The 16,106-nt window shown below is 40.9% G+C and overlaps 1 protein-coding gene across 15 annotated transcripts in view; it reads left to right on the forward strand.

The window, feature by feature from the left end:
- KIAA1217 (KIAA1217 ortholog) overlaps positions 1–16,106 on the forward strand; it is a 374,649-nt gene that overhangs the window by 194,679 nt on the left and 163,864 nt on the right. The window contains exon 1 of one of the 15 annotated variants that reach the window (XM_069777011.1): positions 316–1,313. The exons of 13 other annotated variants lie outside the window; for them this stretch is intronic. Coding sequence is in view for 1 of the 2 variants with exons in the window: in XM_069777000.1 (XP_069633101.1) it covers positions 2,286–2,306 (21 nt within the window). In the remaining variant the exon portion in view is untranslated. Of the gene's footprint in view, positions 1–315; positions 1,314–2,285; positions 2,307–16,106 lie in introns of those variants that run through there. One more of the 15 variants, XM_069777000.1, reaches the window with a different exon arrangement.

Genomic DNA, 16,106 nt, shown 5'->3' on the forward strand with positions numbered 1-16,106 from the left:
TAACCTGCAGCTAAGCTGGTCCCTGTGGTAAACTGGGACGTGAGTTTGCAGCGGCTGCGGGGGTGCAGGCGTGCCATGCCTCGTGCTCCCCAAAACGCCGCAGGGGAACGCAGCACCCCACGGCCGCAGCTCGGCGACCCACAGCCCAGCGGCTCGCCCTCACGCTGCAGGTTTTCCCCCTCGTGAGACAACCCCGCAGCCGGGCACCAGAGCTCCCTCCACCTGGAAGCCTGGAAAGCCCAGGACCAAAATCTTTTTTCATAGGTAATGCAAGTTTCTGCAGGAGCTTTGGATACCTTGCCTCTGCCAAGGCTGTCTCGTCTGCGTTAATGAAAGCAAGGTGCTACCGTAATCCCCAGGAAAGTTAGGAAGAAAAAAGAGAGAGGAAGGAGGAAAACGGTCTCGGTCTTCGGAAGTTTGAGATGGTGTGAGTCATCTGCTGAGGAGCTCATGGCAGGACGTGGTCACCCGCTTAGGTGGGGCTGACTCCGGTCACCAGAGAAGGAGAGGGCAGGAACAAGGGTAAAGGCTGGGCCAGTGGCTGCGAGGGTGAAAAAGAGTTAGCAATTAAGAGGTTAAAATGCTAACCTGGCCATGGGAGGGGGCTAATCCCTGCCGCGAACCTGTTTTACAAGTCACCTCGCTAAAAAAAAAACCTTTCTGAGGGGCAGAGAGCAACAATGAGTGTGTAGAAGTTTTTCAGAGCCAGAGCTTATGAGCGTGCCCTAAGAAAACGAGCTGGAAGATGTTTGCCACAGCTTTCTTTTGTTGTTGTTTGACTAGAAAATACACTGGGAGATGTGGAAGGGTCAGGAACAGCTCTAGTGTTTCAGCCAGTGCTCCGTGAAGAACAAATACATTGGCAAATGAAATTAGATTTCCATCAATTTAAAAAAAAAAACAACCAACCAACCTTCTGCTGCCTGTGCAAGCCTGAGTGCCTAGAAGATGGTGGCTGAGGGTTTTTTTGTTATGTTCAGTTAGGTCTGCACATGACAGGTTACTTTGGCATCTGGGCAGGTGTGGTTAAGGTTACCATGGAGATTCATGATGTCATGCTTGATAGAGCATGTCAAGACAACTAATCTAACATGTAGATGTTCAAAAAGTCCCATAGGCCAGAACTAAGCTTTATGCAAATAACAAAGTTACACTGCAAAAGGGTGAAAGAAAATACGGCTGAGATATGGCGTGCGTTTTACCTGGCAGCTTGAAAGGATTATTACAGGCTTCATCGTAAATTAAAACTTTTGGAACTAAAGGAAGAGGATTTCAGACCGTCTCTGGCCTCACCTGTGGAATCTCACATTTTGGTAAATAAGCCTCTTTCTCTCTCTGCCCTCGCTGTAAAAAAATGCTTTTGAAATCGTGGAATTTACTTCACCACGTTGTTCCTCCTGGCAGTAGGGCTGAGTCAATAAAGCAAGTTTTCTGGCATGGCATGTTCCCTTTTCTCTTTCGAAAATGAGTTCTTTATTGAATGAACAGAGAATTCGGAATTATTTGAAAGGCATTGTAATGTATTATGTTGATTATATGAATCATGCTGCAAAAATGTCCTAGGTAGTGTTTTGGAGGAGAAACTAAGAATGGAGACACTGTATTTATTTGTAGATTATTGCCAGATGTCTCTCCTTTAACTGTTAAAATAGAGCGCTAAAATTACAACAGCATTTATTCCAGGATTTGATATCTGCAAAAATATCAAAGCTTTTTTTTTTTTTAAAATGGATCATAGTATCAATTGGTTAAACTGACTTTGAGTATGTCCTTTGATACCATAGGGTAACGCTGGGGCATTTCTTAATAGATTTTTTTCTTTGGGTAAAAGTACATTAGTAACGTGTAAGCAGGTTTGGAGGTTAAAGTCCAGCAGCGGAAAGGCTGTTGGGACTTTCGGGTTTTAGGTATAGAAAAAGGGGGATATTTTCAGTGCTTCTGGAAAGAGAGTAAAATCCCTGGGTTCTTAGTTGCAACCACTTTTGTGCTTACATCAATCACGACAGGTCCAGTAAACATCAGTAGGTAAGGGATAGCCCCCCCGCTGGCACTGCTGTGATACGGTGACGGGAAGCAGGTTCAGGGCTACAAAGTTCAGTTGGTTCAAATCGCTCAGGATGAAAAGGGTTAGATGTAGGTGGGAAAGGGTGGGGGCTTGTGGTAGTTAACGTCCAAGCTTAAAAACGTGAAAAGAGAAAAATCTTAGGTTCTGCCTAAAGACACCTGAGAAACGTAAACTTGAGAGAAACTTCAGTTCAATGTAAATCCTCAACAGGATTTAGGGAATGAGGAGGCTGCAGAATATGGTAAGAATGTTATCTAATTCCAGGTGAAAGAACAGGGTATAAAGGTTTTCTGATGTTCTGCGTTGCTTGATCAGGCGAGGTTAAATAAATTTTTGGAACATGTATTGGTTATTAAAGTGAATGGATTGAAAGGAGTACAAAGTGAAGAAATCACTAATTTTTTTTTGGCCACAGCTCTTTTGCTTTTACTCCTATATCTTGAAACTAAGCCAGTAATGGGAATATTTTAGAATTAATTTCAATTTGACCTTTCTCCCGAAGTCTGAGTGTTAATTATTTAGTACTAGAATATATACAAATGACAATGTGTCCAATGAACTAGCATTTTTGCATTCATTACACTGTTGCTGGTTGATGCCATGGAATCGGGTAAGGAGAAATTGATTTAGTGTTAATATTGTGTGAATACTTTTCTAGTCTATACCATTAAAAAAACAGAGTTAAAAAATTACATTTGATTTTAAAATGTACACAGTGTCTGTGAAGAATGTGATTTTAATCTGGATATATGTTGCTGCAGATTTTTCTAGTTGAGAAAATCCATTTTGTTGAATACTACTTAGTTCACATACTGCTGTACATAATGTGTCATCAAAAAATGCCTATTTTTATCTGAGAGTTCACTGTCATACAGCTAGAACTTGCTGTTGTGTAAGCATAGGCTGTGTAGGTATTTGTTTAGGGGAAAAAAAAAGTTTCAGAAGTTGTTTCAGGAGATTTCTGTGAGTTCCTGCCTCCTCTCCGGCGATGGGTACTACATCCCTGCCCAAATGAGATGGCAATTCCCCCCCCCCCTCCCTGGAGAGTCTTTGTAAGTCCAACAGAGCACGTTGCACATTTGGGAAGGGGGGACCCTCCGCAGCATCCACACGTGTCCCCTGTCTCATGTACCATCTGGTGCAACAATTTCTTGCTTTCCAGTGCTGCTGTATGTTAAGGGCAACTGCTTTTATTTTACAATGTTAAAAGTACCTAAGAAAAGCTATCAAAATGAACGTAAGAAACATGATTACAAGCTTAAGTCTCTGCTGGATTCCAAGCCCTTAGCTTTTGTTTATGGAAGGACATGACATGACATGTCCATTTGTTTTGAGTTGAAACATGCTCTTTAGCCCCCAGATAATGCTGTGATTGCGAGATATTTATAAATAGCTCAATAGATAAATGAACAAAAAGCTTGTTTATTAGCAAAGAAAAGTGGATTTATTTGTATTCATTATAAGGGAAAAAGTTGAGGAAGAAGAATATTCCTAGTAGAATGTCTCAGTGGAAAGTCTTTCAATTTTACTCTTTAGTTTAAAAAAGTAAGGCAGCATATTAAGGTATGTATTAAACTACTAGCCCTAAGGTATCTCGGGGGTAAGTGGAGTTTAACTAGAGTGGTAACACTTGCTTTGATAAACATAAGTTTCTTCATTTATATCTATCAGTTAAAAGTAATAATAATAAAAAAAGCTGTTCTTTTTCAAAAGAAAACAAAACAAAGCTGCAAAAAGGCTCACAAAGCAATTCCTTTTCTTTTTCCTTCCCTCCCCCCATGCAAACCACACACCAGCGCAGTTACTTTGCCCCAACAGGATTAGTAACTTCTCTTCTATGGCAACGCCTCTGCATTTTAAATAGCATGTATTGTTTGTAACTCAGAAGTCCCAGGTAGTTGTTACATGCTTACCTTTGTTCATGTGAATTTTGTACGTGTATTTTTCTAATCTAATTTTATGACAGTAATCTTGTTTCGGTACTTAGGGTTAGATCCAATAAGACTCTGCGACTTTGGTACCCCTTAAAGCACAGTTCAGGCAGACACCTGAGAGTCCTTAGGTTTCAGAAACTTAAGCTTTTCTGGCTGAAAATATCCTGAGGCATTTATAGATGTGTTTTCGCACGTATTCAGTTTAGTCCTGGTGCTTTCTGGGTTGCCTCTGTAGATGACTACCAAAACCTGCACCGAAGCAGTCAGCAGGGCCTCGTTTGGTGGATGGGTTCAGCGCAGGACTAACTCCTTCAGCGGTGGTGAGAGGGGAGGAGAGCAGAGGAGCCCGCGTCCTGTGCGGTGACCTGGCAGTGACCACCCCCGTGGCAGAGGCATCTCCTGCCTCCTCCGAACCTCTGCCTGGTGCCCTCCTTCCTCTGGGGATGCTTGGCGGCATTTGGGATAGGCAAACCCTACATTTTCCCTTTTGAAGTCAAGCCGCTGGGCAACGGCGTGTTACAGGGTTTGGTCACTGTACCCTTGTGGTTAGCCCCTCAGGTCAGCCGCTGAATGAACCTCATCACAGGACTGCAGAACTGAGCTCCTCTCTTCACGCTCTCCCTGGCCAGGGAACCTTGCGCTCCTTCTTGGCAGCAGTTTCAGGAGTGAGTGATGGAGAGAGCCCTGGCCCCGTGTTGCTTTAACCTGGTTATCAAGGTCCTCTGCCCTGAGACGGAGACGTGGCTGTAGAACTTCCCTCAGGCTTAGGCAACCAGAAAGCCAAATCTTCCCCTCTTTCTTTACATATTCTGCAGAAGTAGATTGATGTATGAAGGGTGCTTTGCCACTGCTTCCTCTTCCAACTCTACTTTTAAACCAGAGCACCTCAGGTTGCTGTGTTTCATGCCCAACTCAGGGGTGAACAGCATGGGAGATGTCCTCCAAGCACCATTCTAGGTGGGGCTTGTCAGTGACCCCAATGTTCATTTCAAGCCCCTTATTCACTTAAGAGAGCACAAGAAGTTTGTGATGGAAGTGCAAATGAAGCCCTGGTCTACAGAAATCTTTGGCCATGCTGTTTTTGAGCAGGCGTTCTCCCTTGTCCGTAGTTCTGGAGGTGTGTTACAGAAGGTATGAGAATCACTTGGTTGGCAGAAGAGGAGCATCACAGACAGGCAGAGGTCTTGGGTGAGGGCAACAGATATTGCTGGTGGTAGAGCTGAGGTTACAGCGTAGCTTCCCTGGTCATTGGTCAGGGGTTCCTTCTGTAGCCTGTGATTAGCCTCAATATTTATTAATATTTGCTGTGTCTCAAGATCATTTCCCTGCAAATGGCTGTGAATGTGCTTGGGTTGTTCAGCTGAATAGTTCTGTTAGCTTCCCACTGGGAACATTTTTGTGCTCTTTGCACATTGTCACTTGGGAGGGGAGCACATATTTATGTCAGTCATTAGCAAAGTAAATGCACCTCTGGACCATTGCTGCTGTGTTACACCATTTTTCAGTTGATTTTCTAACAAAGTCAAATTGCACTGAAGTCACCTGATTAACTGGCTTGGGATAACCATAATCCCTGGGATTTAAATCTCTTTTCTGGGCTCAAATAAAAGAACAAGAGTAAATAAGACAAGCAAATCGCTTATGAACATATATTCCAATTTCCTTTCTCTTCAAATGAGTACATCAGGAGAAAGAGTGCTATTGTTAAGATTGCAGCCAAGACCTATGACTCTGACAGCAGCTGCTGAAATGTGTGTTTTTAATGTTCACCCAATCATGGTAATTGTACCAGTTCAGTAAATTCAGAATCTGGTGGTATTAAATTTTTCATCTTGAGACATCAAGCCAACGCAGGGACTTATGGTTGGTTAAGATGGTTTTGAAGGGTCCTTTTTTGGTTTTGTGGATTTTTTGTCATTAATTACCTTTTGTACTACTGCATTTTGTGTGATCTCTTGTGTTGTGGATTGTAGTGATTCCATTCATTCACTGGGAGATTGCTGCGTTAGTAAACACGGAGTGTCGTAATTTGTTTAAGTTTAGGAGAGGTTTTCACTGCCTGATTAATACACAGCCATAGGTGCACTTCACTTGAAAAAAAAAAAAACAAAACAAAACCAAAAACCACCCTGAAAATTAAAATTAGTTGTTAAAAAAAGGAATAGAGAAGCTATTGTCTTAGGTTATGTCTGAAATGCAGAAAGACCAGTAATATGTTTTTCACCACGGCTTCTGCTGTGAGTTCTTAAGGAGGTTCTAACAACCTCTCAGGAGGTGGGTGTTGGATAGTCGGCCATGCACATCATGTATGTCTTTAGTAGTTGCAGATTATTTTGTCCCACATCTTGAGATTTATTTTATCTTCAAAAATTACATTCTTGTTAGTTGTAAGACTGAATCTTCTTGATACCTGCATGACTGTCCAGTTCTGTTTTGTATTGCTAAATTCTTGATTATGTTAATGTCTCATGACTGTAAATTCCAGAGCTCAACTAAGTTTTAAGAATATTTCAGCCTCTAAAGGATTTGCATTTTTTACATATACATTTAATAGACTGTCTCTATGCTCTTGCACTGATTACTTTCAAAATAGAAAAACTAATTGTAATTCAATTTCAGTCAAAGGTTATGTATTCTTCCAGTCTGGAGGAAGATGGAGGATGGAGGAAGGCAGCAAGAGGAAGAAGTAAACAGTGAAAAACCAAAGAGTTAAAACTTTTTTTTTTGTTTGTTTGAAAGAAGTTGAGTCTGATTTTAAATTTTACATGTTATATTCACTTCCAAATACACTTACTGCCAGATGAATAAGTAGAGGCTTTTCCAATTTGCACCTATTTTGTGGGTATGTGGGTGTCCAAAGTCTGGAAACAGACCTGCTGTCAGTGTCTGTGTATGAGCTTTGGGCTTTCTTCCACTGTGCTTTGAAAGCATAATTTTAGCTGCATTTATTCATTTGTAGCCCTATTTTTAGTAACGCAAAATACCATACATCAGACTGTTGTAATTAGTAATAAATTACTCACAGAAGGAACAAATATTTGACTTTGATTAGAGTAAGTAAGAAGAAATGTCACTTATTTCCCATTGGCTGAATAATTGTACGACATTGGTTGGTTGATTTAAATAACAGTAAATATTGTTTGGAAGGAAGAATTATCATTTAGCACACTGTAAAAAAATTAATTTAAAAATATACATGTAACATAAACACTTCCATTAAAAATGTGTACCTGAAAAGCTAGGACATTTATAAAATTTCCTATGGATCTTAAAAAACTGTTTTGGTTTTTTTTTTTTTTTACAGAGAGATGGTCATTACAGTAAATTCTTGATCTAGGTTATATTTTTCCCTAAAAGTCTTTAAAACAAACAAACAAACAAAAAAAACCACTCCAAAACCTCACAGGTGATGTGCGCAAATTTCACTCTTTCATTATGCGTATCATGCATTCTTTATTTTTAAAAAAGCTATTTCATATTAAAATTGCTCAGTAGCTTTGCATTAAAAAGACAACGTTATGTCAACATCTACTACCGAGGGCTATGGAAGAACTGGAATCACCAGGGCATTGCAGGTACCATGATTTGTCAGTAAATGCTGGCAGTATTTGGTGGTTTTTTTATTGGGATCACTATTGTTTCAGTCGGTTTTCAGCTGCTGATCCAAGCTGCCATCTTTTTTGGCTAATACTAAATGCAGTGCTGGGGGTACAGGCAGGATGGTGCCTTCTGCCAGCCCCTGGCATGGTCCTGTGTGGGCGAGCGGGGCCACGGGGGGCTTCTGTGCTCCGCAGCCCGGGGACTCTCCCTGTTTTACCACAGGCAATTGGTATGGTGTCTGTCGCTGGAGAACTTAAATGAAAGCACGTGATAGAAACAGCATCGAAATCTTTCTGGAAATCAGGGGAGAACTTCTCCCTTCTGAACATCTTAAAAGGGTGGGATGGGATGGGGTGGGGTGAGGAGGCGCAGATCACAAAATGTTTTCCTTGGCCCTCACGGCGCTGGTATTGTCGATAAAAGCGTTCCAGCTGACCGGAGTACAGTTGGCTCAAACCCCTAGCAGGTTGTCTGACCAACGTGCTCTTCCTCTGAAATCAGATGCAAGCATTTCTGGCTTATGTGTACTTCCCTTCTATCTTATTTTTACCAAGCGTTTTCCGCGCCGGACGCCGTGGCAGGTCCTGCAGGCACCTGCTGCTGCTGCTGCTGCTGGCCGGCACGCCGGGCTCTCACAGCTCCTTCGCACTCGGCAGCTGACGGGCACTGCTGCTGCGAAGGCAGGGCTCCCGGCCACAGCTTTCTAATCCCGTCCTGAACAACTGGGTTAATCCCATACCGAGCCTGGGACCCTACTGCAAGGAGTCAGGTTTCCTCCCGAGGCTAATGAATAGCGTTCAGTAACGCAGGACCGTTGCGGAGGTCGCGTGTGATACTTGGTTGTTGCTGTAGCTTAATTCCACGAGAGATTTCACCATAGCATTAACTATTTGTATTCCTTTGGTCGCACTTTTTGCGCGTGTCTTTTCGCTGTGCGTGTTTTACCCTCTTTCTTCATTGTTAAATCGTGACCTCCTTGGTCTTGGGTATTAATCTTGTCACAGAAGGGTAGCTCTAGCCCATGTGCAAATGTGTATTTGTTCAATCCCCACCCGTATGCAAGCATGCAGCCGTGAGAAACTAGTATTTTTTATTTATATGAGTCATTCGTACACCCGGATGTGTAACGAAATTTCACGTCAGATGAGGCTCTGCTGCATATGCACACCTATAGAACATCTACACTGGGAGGAAGAGGGACTCGGGCTGCTCCTGGTTCTGTCGCTCTGTGCTGGCGGCAGTCTGCTACCGAGGGGATGGATTTTGAGGAGGAGGTAACCACTCGTACTCCTGTGGCACAACCAAGAAGAAAAAGGAGCCTCTCAGTTCTTTGCTGCTCCTCTGGTGCCTCTTCTGCAAGCCAGGTACAGCTCTGATGAAGAGCCAGGGCTTTGCTTTGTGGGGCTTGTGTAGGAGGTAGTGGAAGCTTTTGGATAGATCATTTTTTTTCAAAAGCCTGCTCCCTATAAGAAGGAATGTCCTGAAGTGTTCATTAGTATTATCCTATTGTCTATACACATTTCTAGGTTGACTTTGAAAAGCGCAAAAAACTTCAGGTTGCTACAGTAGTTATCAGAAGTTTTTGAGAGGGATACTGACAGTCTACAGAAGAAAGGCTTCCCGTGAACCATGCTAAAATACAATTCGATTTCATCTCATGGTTTCAAAATTTGTCATATGCTGTCCAAAACCCAAGATGCTTTCTTCTGTAATTATAGAGAGTGTTTATATGTAAGGTTTAATCTATTTACTGGAAGTCTTCCAGGACTCTGGAGTAACTGCTACTTTGTGGGCCTCTTCTGAATTGAAGGGTTAGAAAACAGTAGACTTCTACTCCGAAGATACTTGGACAGTGAGGATGAGCAAGCTACTTTTTTTCCCCATGTCTTCTCTTGCTTCTGCTGTAATATTTTGGGTTTGAGATATCTTTTTTCCTCATGCTGTGACAGCAAGTATTGCTTTGTTTTAAAGAAACTGCGAACTCACAAGTTCAGTCATGTTTCTGCATGACTTAAACCTGTCTCAGAGATGTTATTTTGCCAAGAACAGTTCCACTTATGTTAGACAGATTTCTTTGTGACTGTGTTATATAGGCAAAGCCAGCTTGGAATTTAGGGAAACTTTTAATAGTTTATAAAAGGAGAACTGAGGAAATTAAAAAAAAAAATGTTCACAAGTACTTCAACAGGTATTTGTGAGGTGCTTCTCATGTTGGGTTGGGTCTTTTTTATTGTACTTTTGCGGCTTTCTCACAATACTATTAGCAATGTATTACTAGAGAGAGAAGGGGTCGGGCTTTTTGTGATATATCACAGCTATGTGATTTTAGTTGTAGAAACTGGGGCAAATAATTCTGAATTGATACCAAAAAAAGGTTTTCTGTTTAAGGTGATCCCTTGCTGTGAAGACTTTTTCCTAAGGAGATGTGTAACCTTTTAGGTTAGATTTACTTGCTGTGTAGCATTTTAAACACACCAGACTAATGCGGGGTAAAACCTACAGATGTATTGAGTTGCCTGGCAAAACAAGGGCAGCTTAGATAACCATTCAGTAGCTTATTGTGGTAAGATAAACATGGAATTCTAGGTATTTTCTACAATAAAAGAACTTATGTGTTCTTTTGATCTGTGCTTTCTGCTGCCGCTTGTCAGACTTCCCTGGATACTGCCAAAATGTCTATGCTTTTTTAATTGTCTTTTTCTTTTTTTTAATTTTAGGATCACACTATTAGATTCTGAGGGCCGAATAGCTTTTCTAACTTCTAACTTCCTCTGAAAAAAGCAGTCAGACAAAAGTTATCGAGCCTTTCAAGTGAGGTTTGTCTAGCCACTGCTGCTTTGTTTTCGGCTTATCTTCCCTGGGGTTTGAAAACCTTCTTGAATGTCTGGGTTCTGTGATCTTTCAGAGGTCTTTTAAAATGCAGTCATCGTTTCAAAATGTTCACTCTGCCTTCAAATAGTTTCGGTGGAGACGAGGGTGATGATCTGGTTTTACTTACCTCAGTATATGGCAAGGACCTATATTTGGAAACAAGCTTACATACTGTTTGACTGCTCATTTAACTAAAACAGCCAGCCTGATTTCATATTGTTATCTCTGCCAACCCACAAAATCACCTGCATTTGTTCACCCGAATTCAGCAAAGTAGCTGAGTCTGGCGGCGTCCTGTTGGAATAGTAAGATTTAAGTTATTTTATCTGAAATCTAAGAGGGAAGGAAAGTTGAATAAGAGATATGGGGGGAAGAAATGCCTTGATTAGCCATGGAAAACGTTTCACCTGAGTCAGTTCTAGTTGTGTTGGGTGTTGCACTTAAGAGCAGAACCACTAAAATCCTTTTGAAAACTAATGACTGGCAGAGACTGCAGGGTTAACAGTATATTGTGATATCATGCTCAACAAAACCACATAGTTTGTCTTTTACGTTGCTAGACTGCCTTGGTTCACAAATAAAGGGAGAATTTCCAATTTTCTTGTTAATAACAGACAGGTAAGCAGTCATACCCATAACTCTACTATTTGATAATTTGAAAGTTCAGGCACCAAGAAGCACTGCAAAGAACAAATCTGCCCAGCTCCAGAGCCCATATGATGTCTCTTATCTCTCCTGTCACTTTGTTCTCATCTGAGAGGAGGATCAACCAGTTGTTTCTCATCTAAGCCCCTGCTTCAGACTCACATTAGGCATGATGCTCAAATATCCCCCATGGAAGTGAAGTTGGTTGTCAGCAGTTTAATAAAGGCAGTTTTTGCCCACTGCCTTTCCCAAAAGCTCCATGTAAATATGTGACAAGGCAGATGATGTGTAATAACTAAGCTCTTCCTATTGGAAGGTCTCAATAAGTAGGAATATACAAACATCAAACTGACTTCACCATCCCAGGTGGGTGTTTGGCTTAACTGCTGTTCGTTGTAGATGATTTCAAAAGCATCTGATTAAACTGGTATTACAAGTGCTGTTTTTCAGCAGTATTTTTTTACTGATAATATGATTACAATTTGCTTCTGTGAGTCCGAAGTGCACTGATCAAAAGAAAAGTGATGCTGAGATCTGGAGACATTGTGGGAGTTGTACTTCTTTGCCTCAGCCTAATCCAAAAAGACACAATTGAAACAAGTTAATAATTCATCATATTGGAAAATTTCTTAAATAAATACTGTACTATGAGCTCTGTTTGACTTGAAGGAGAGCAGCTACTCTACCTTCACTTAAAAGAGCGGGAGATATTCCTTCTTATCAGTAGAGCTATTTCTTTCCTGCCAGATTGTGCTGGTCAGAAAGGATAAGGGATAAGATCACAGGCCATGTAACAGGGCCTTTTCACCCTTTTTCTAATTAGCAGTCTGAGAGTCAACAGGACAAAACCTGTATTTGTTTCTCTGACACATCGCCGTGCTACTTCACATGAAAGCAGCGCAGTCTTAATCTAAGCAGTTTTATACAACTTGAATTAATCCAACCATTAATAACAAGCTCAGGGTTTAAAGATTTGCAGATACAGTTTCACAAGCCAAGAAACTTCTCAGAGTTTTGTTCAGCCACAATACTAGATAAACAAAATGAAAGCAAACCATGATGCAGTTGTTTTGCTTTTTCTTTCCTTTGCAGGGTGTTTTTTTTCTCTTCCTGCCTGCATTACAGGCTACCACAAATCATTTGTAGAGTACAGTGACCTTTACAGAAAGACTAGTAGTAGCAAGTGCTTAGGGATCACTGTCTTGATAGCTGGAGAGAGAAGATTATTGTAGCATCCAGGAAATTATTTAAAGGATGAAATATCAAAAAGATACAGATTCCTCCCAGCCTCAACCCCTTGTAGAGGAGCCAGAGGTGTATTAGCGTCCAGCATGGCTGGACCATTGGAACAGGTCATCTGCTTTTAGTCCTGGGAAATAGCTGGTCAGTGATACCAACATAGTTTCTACTCTTCCTCTTGGAATATTGAAATCAAGAATGTGATTTACCTGCAGTCACAGGCAGGGGAAGACCATCATCTGGATGTTTCCCAAAAGAGGTTTTCAGGAGAATGATCAGGGTGCCTCAAGACTTGCTCCCCATTGAGACTAGCAGAGGGAGAAGTAGGTGATGTTTAACATTTGAAGAAATCTGTGGGTTGCTCCAGAGGTTGGTAATAAAGTACTCTCATCCTGGTTTGTCAACTTGAGTTTAACACAACATTGTTGAATTTGGTTGCTCAAACCTACTTTATATTTTTTGTAAATTTGTGGTGAAATACGAGTTCATTTGGGAAGAGGTAAATATAGCTAGAAGTTAAAATTTTCCATATAGAAGAATGTTATATGTGGTCACTTCTTGACACAGTTGTTGGGAATATGATAAAAGGCAGCTTTTATAGAGATGTAGCTTGTTACTGGGATCTGGGCTTTGGTCAAGAAATTCACTCTGCTTAGGCTGCCAAACAATTGCATTACAATCTTTTGCCATAGGAGTTTGACATATTGTCCTGTCAGGTACACAGTATCTTGTTACAAAATCAGAGTGTATCCCAACCTCAGAGGGTGTATTTTAATATGAGATTATCTTTTGTTTCCTGAATACTTCATCATTAAAATACACAAAAAAGGTTGGCAAGAAATTCTTTAAAGATGTGAAGAGACACAAGTGTTAGAATGGTGATTTTACAAAGAAAATTGCAAACGAAACAGGTGAGGAAGGATTTTAGTCAGATGCGTAAACATGTCCTTTGGGCTAAAAGGTAAAGCCAGAGGTAATGAACTGTCAGACCAAAGTGACCATCTTTGGCAACGTGTGCATGTGTTTGTGCGCAGACAAGCATATGCCCCGCACGCAGTTCCTGTGCGGCCGAATCTGCTGCTGGTGGTGTAGAAGCATGCAGCTGCCTGCAGCGTCACTTTCTGGGGGTAAAGAGTAGAGCCAATTAATGTTTATGATTATGAGCATGGTATAAATACATGATGTATCTAAAACGTTCAGTAAACTGCAATACTACATGGATCAAACTTTTCACACATAAGAGCTTAAAAGAAGATACCAAGTTGGTATTGAAAGAACTAGCAGTGGCATTACAAACCTACAAGACCAAATGATTTCGTAAACTTCTGTGTTATCTTTTGAAAAACTTAATGGAGAATGAATTAACCGCACCTGAGCAAGAATGTCATCATGAGTCATAGCAAAGTCTAAGTAGGAAACGACCGCTGGACACTATCTGAACTGCTGTAGAAAGCAGGAACTTAGATTAGGTTATCCACGGCCAAGTCAAGCTGAGTATTGAATATTCCAAGTGAAGGAGATGCCATCACTTCTCTGTTCAATGTATTGAAGTTTTTTATTGTTGTCGTGGTGAAGCTTTCTTTTTTTTCTTATAGCCAGACAATTTCCAAGAATGGGGTAAGCTGTACCCTGGAAAATAGTAAGTCTGGAAGGGATTTAAGAATCTTTTGAACTGCAAGTTCACAAAAGTTCCTAATGCGATGCTATCATATAAGGAGAAGGAGTTACTTTCTAGGAAGATGGTGGTTAAGACTCAAGAGTAGTCTTCTCTCTGGATGCGCCCTGTGACAAGAATGCATGCTATAGTTTCAGGCTCAATATTGTTGAAGGGAGTGTTGCAGAAGTAAATCACTCCAAATGGTATGACATCTGGTGAAACTATTTCTCTCCAAGAACCATGAATTTCTTAATCTGTTGATCCTATCAAAATAGAGCACCTCCTTGATTAAGAAATGTAAGTCTCCTGAAGCAGGAGAAAATATACTGGTTTTATATTGGCTCTTTAGAATAGCAATGAAAATCATAACACAAACTAAAGGTTATAACTGGAGAGTTGGGCAGATTCAAATCAGGAGTAATGCACAACATTTTTCACAGTAGAAATGATTCATTATTCTGACAAATTATCAAGGGAAGCAAGAGGTTCTTCATCTCTCTAAATCTTCCAACTATGACAGGTTGCTTTTCTAGCTGATACGCTTTAGTCAAACAAAAGTTACTGATGAATAGGGCTAACTGGCAGAGATTTATTGGTTCCTCCTTGGCCTTGGTTATGCAACTGAGGCTCTTGGCTATTCATGCATTTTTAATGTTTCAAGGGCTGTTCATAAGGAACTGAGTTTGACCCAGCTGCTTCTGAATATAGCACTGTAACAAGCATGAGCTATTTCAGAAATAAAAAATTGCTTCAGTTTTTAGAAATTTAGGTTACTTGAAAATTTAAGATACTAATAGGAGTTATAAGTGAAATATTACAAGAAAAAGAATTAGGGTGAATAGAATTAGAGTAGAGTTAGGGTAAATAGAATTTACCATTTATAATTATAATAATATATATTTTTTTATTATCCCAGTCAGGGTACCAATATATAGCTATCATAAACAAGCACGAGAAAGGTCTGAGTCATCACGGCCTCAAAAACTTCCCAGTTTTTCTCCTCAGCTATTCCTTGGGAAAATTCTTGTTTACATCAATAAGAGTTTGGGCAATATTAGAGATCTCGGGACTGGTCCACCCTGAAATTATTACTTCGTAAGGTACTGCCAAAGTCCCCCATTGCTTCATGTACTGTCGCTTTCAAGTAATGGATCTGGTTACTGTGAATTTTTCTGAACATGGACAGAACTGCAATATATCTTAAAGCAGTCAAGAAATAGCCCACACCAAATTATTTTGGGGTATGGTGGGATAAGGAGGAGACCCACACAAAAAACTTTCACTGGAGCTGTGTTCAACAATGCATAGAACTGTACCTGAAAATGGGACATTGCACCGGGTTGACAGTTATTTGCTGGCACAGTAGAATGAGAAATGGGAGTCTGTCTGGAGGAAGAAGGTGACAGAAATCAGAATGAGTTTTCTGAGGGAGAATGAGAACGAAGTGACATAGTCTGAGAATGAGGAACTTCTGTTAGGACTCGGGCCAGAAACAAGAAAGGGGCAAATGCTATGTTAGCTAAAGTAATACGAGAAATCTCTAAGCAGAAAATAATTCTCGATATGCTTTTATAATCATAGCAGTATGTAAAAAAAGGAAGGGAGGCAATGTATTGCATCTGTAGTGTTATAGGCTCGAGGCACAGCACGGATCTTGCTGAAGGGCATACACAATTTTAGAAGGGGTTAAGTGAACGCCTGCAGAGCTGCAGAGCTGATTGCAGCAGAAAAGCATTGTGAACCCAGTGGCTGAGGAGAGTGCTGCACAAAGCTGCTGGTGCTGAGGAGCCTAATGCTAGTAGCTGGGAAGGGTGCCCTGAACGATGTACAGGAGGTCTGTATGTCTGTGCCTGGGGAAATTAGGCTTTGATTTGGTTGTGTGTAGCCCAGCTGGAGGTACTGTCCATCCACTGGATGGATGGTTGGGGTTTGGACTAATGGTTCCAGAGACCATCTGAACTGTATCTACTTTAGAATACATTTGCCTGTGAAAATATAATTTTCTTGTAAAACTTTCTTTATTGAAACCGTCAGCAAAAATTAAAGTTTTTGTGATTTGTAATTTCCAGTCATGTGAAGGATAAATTGGCTGTAT

The sequence above is a fragment of the Haliaeetus albicilla genome, chromosome 2 (assembly GCF_947461875.1).
Source record: "Haliaeetus albicilla chromosome 2, bHalAlb1.1, whole genome shotgun sequence".
Taxonomy (NCBI): Eukaryota; Metazoa; Chordata; class Aves; order Accipitriformes; family Accipitridae; genus Haliaeetus; species Haliaeetus albicilla.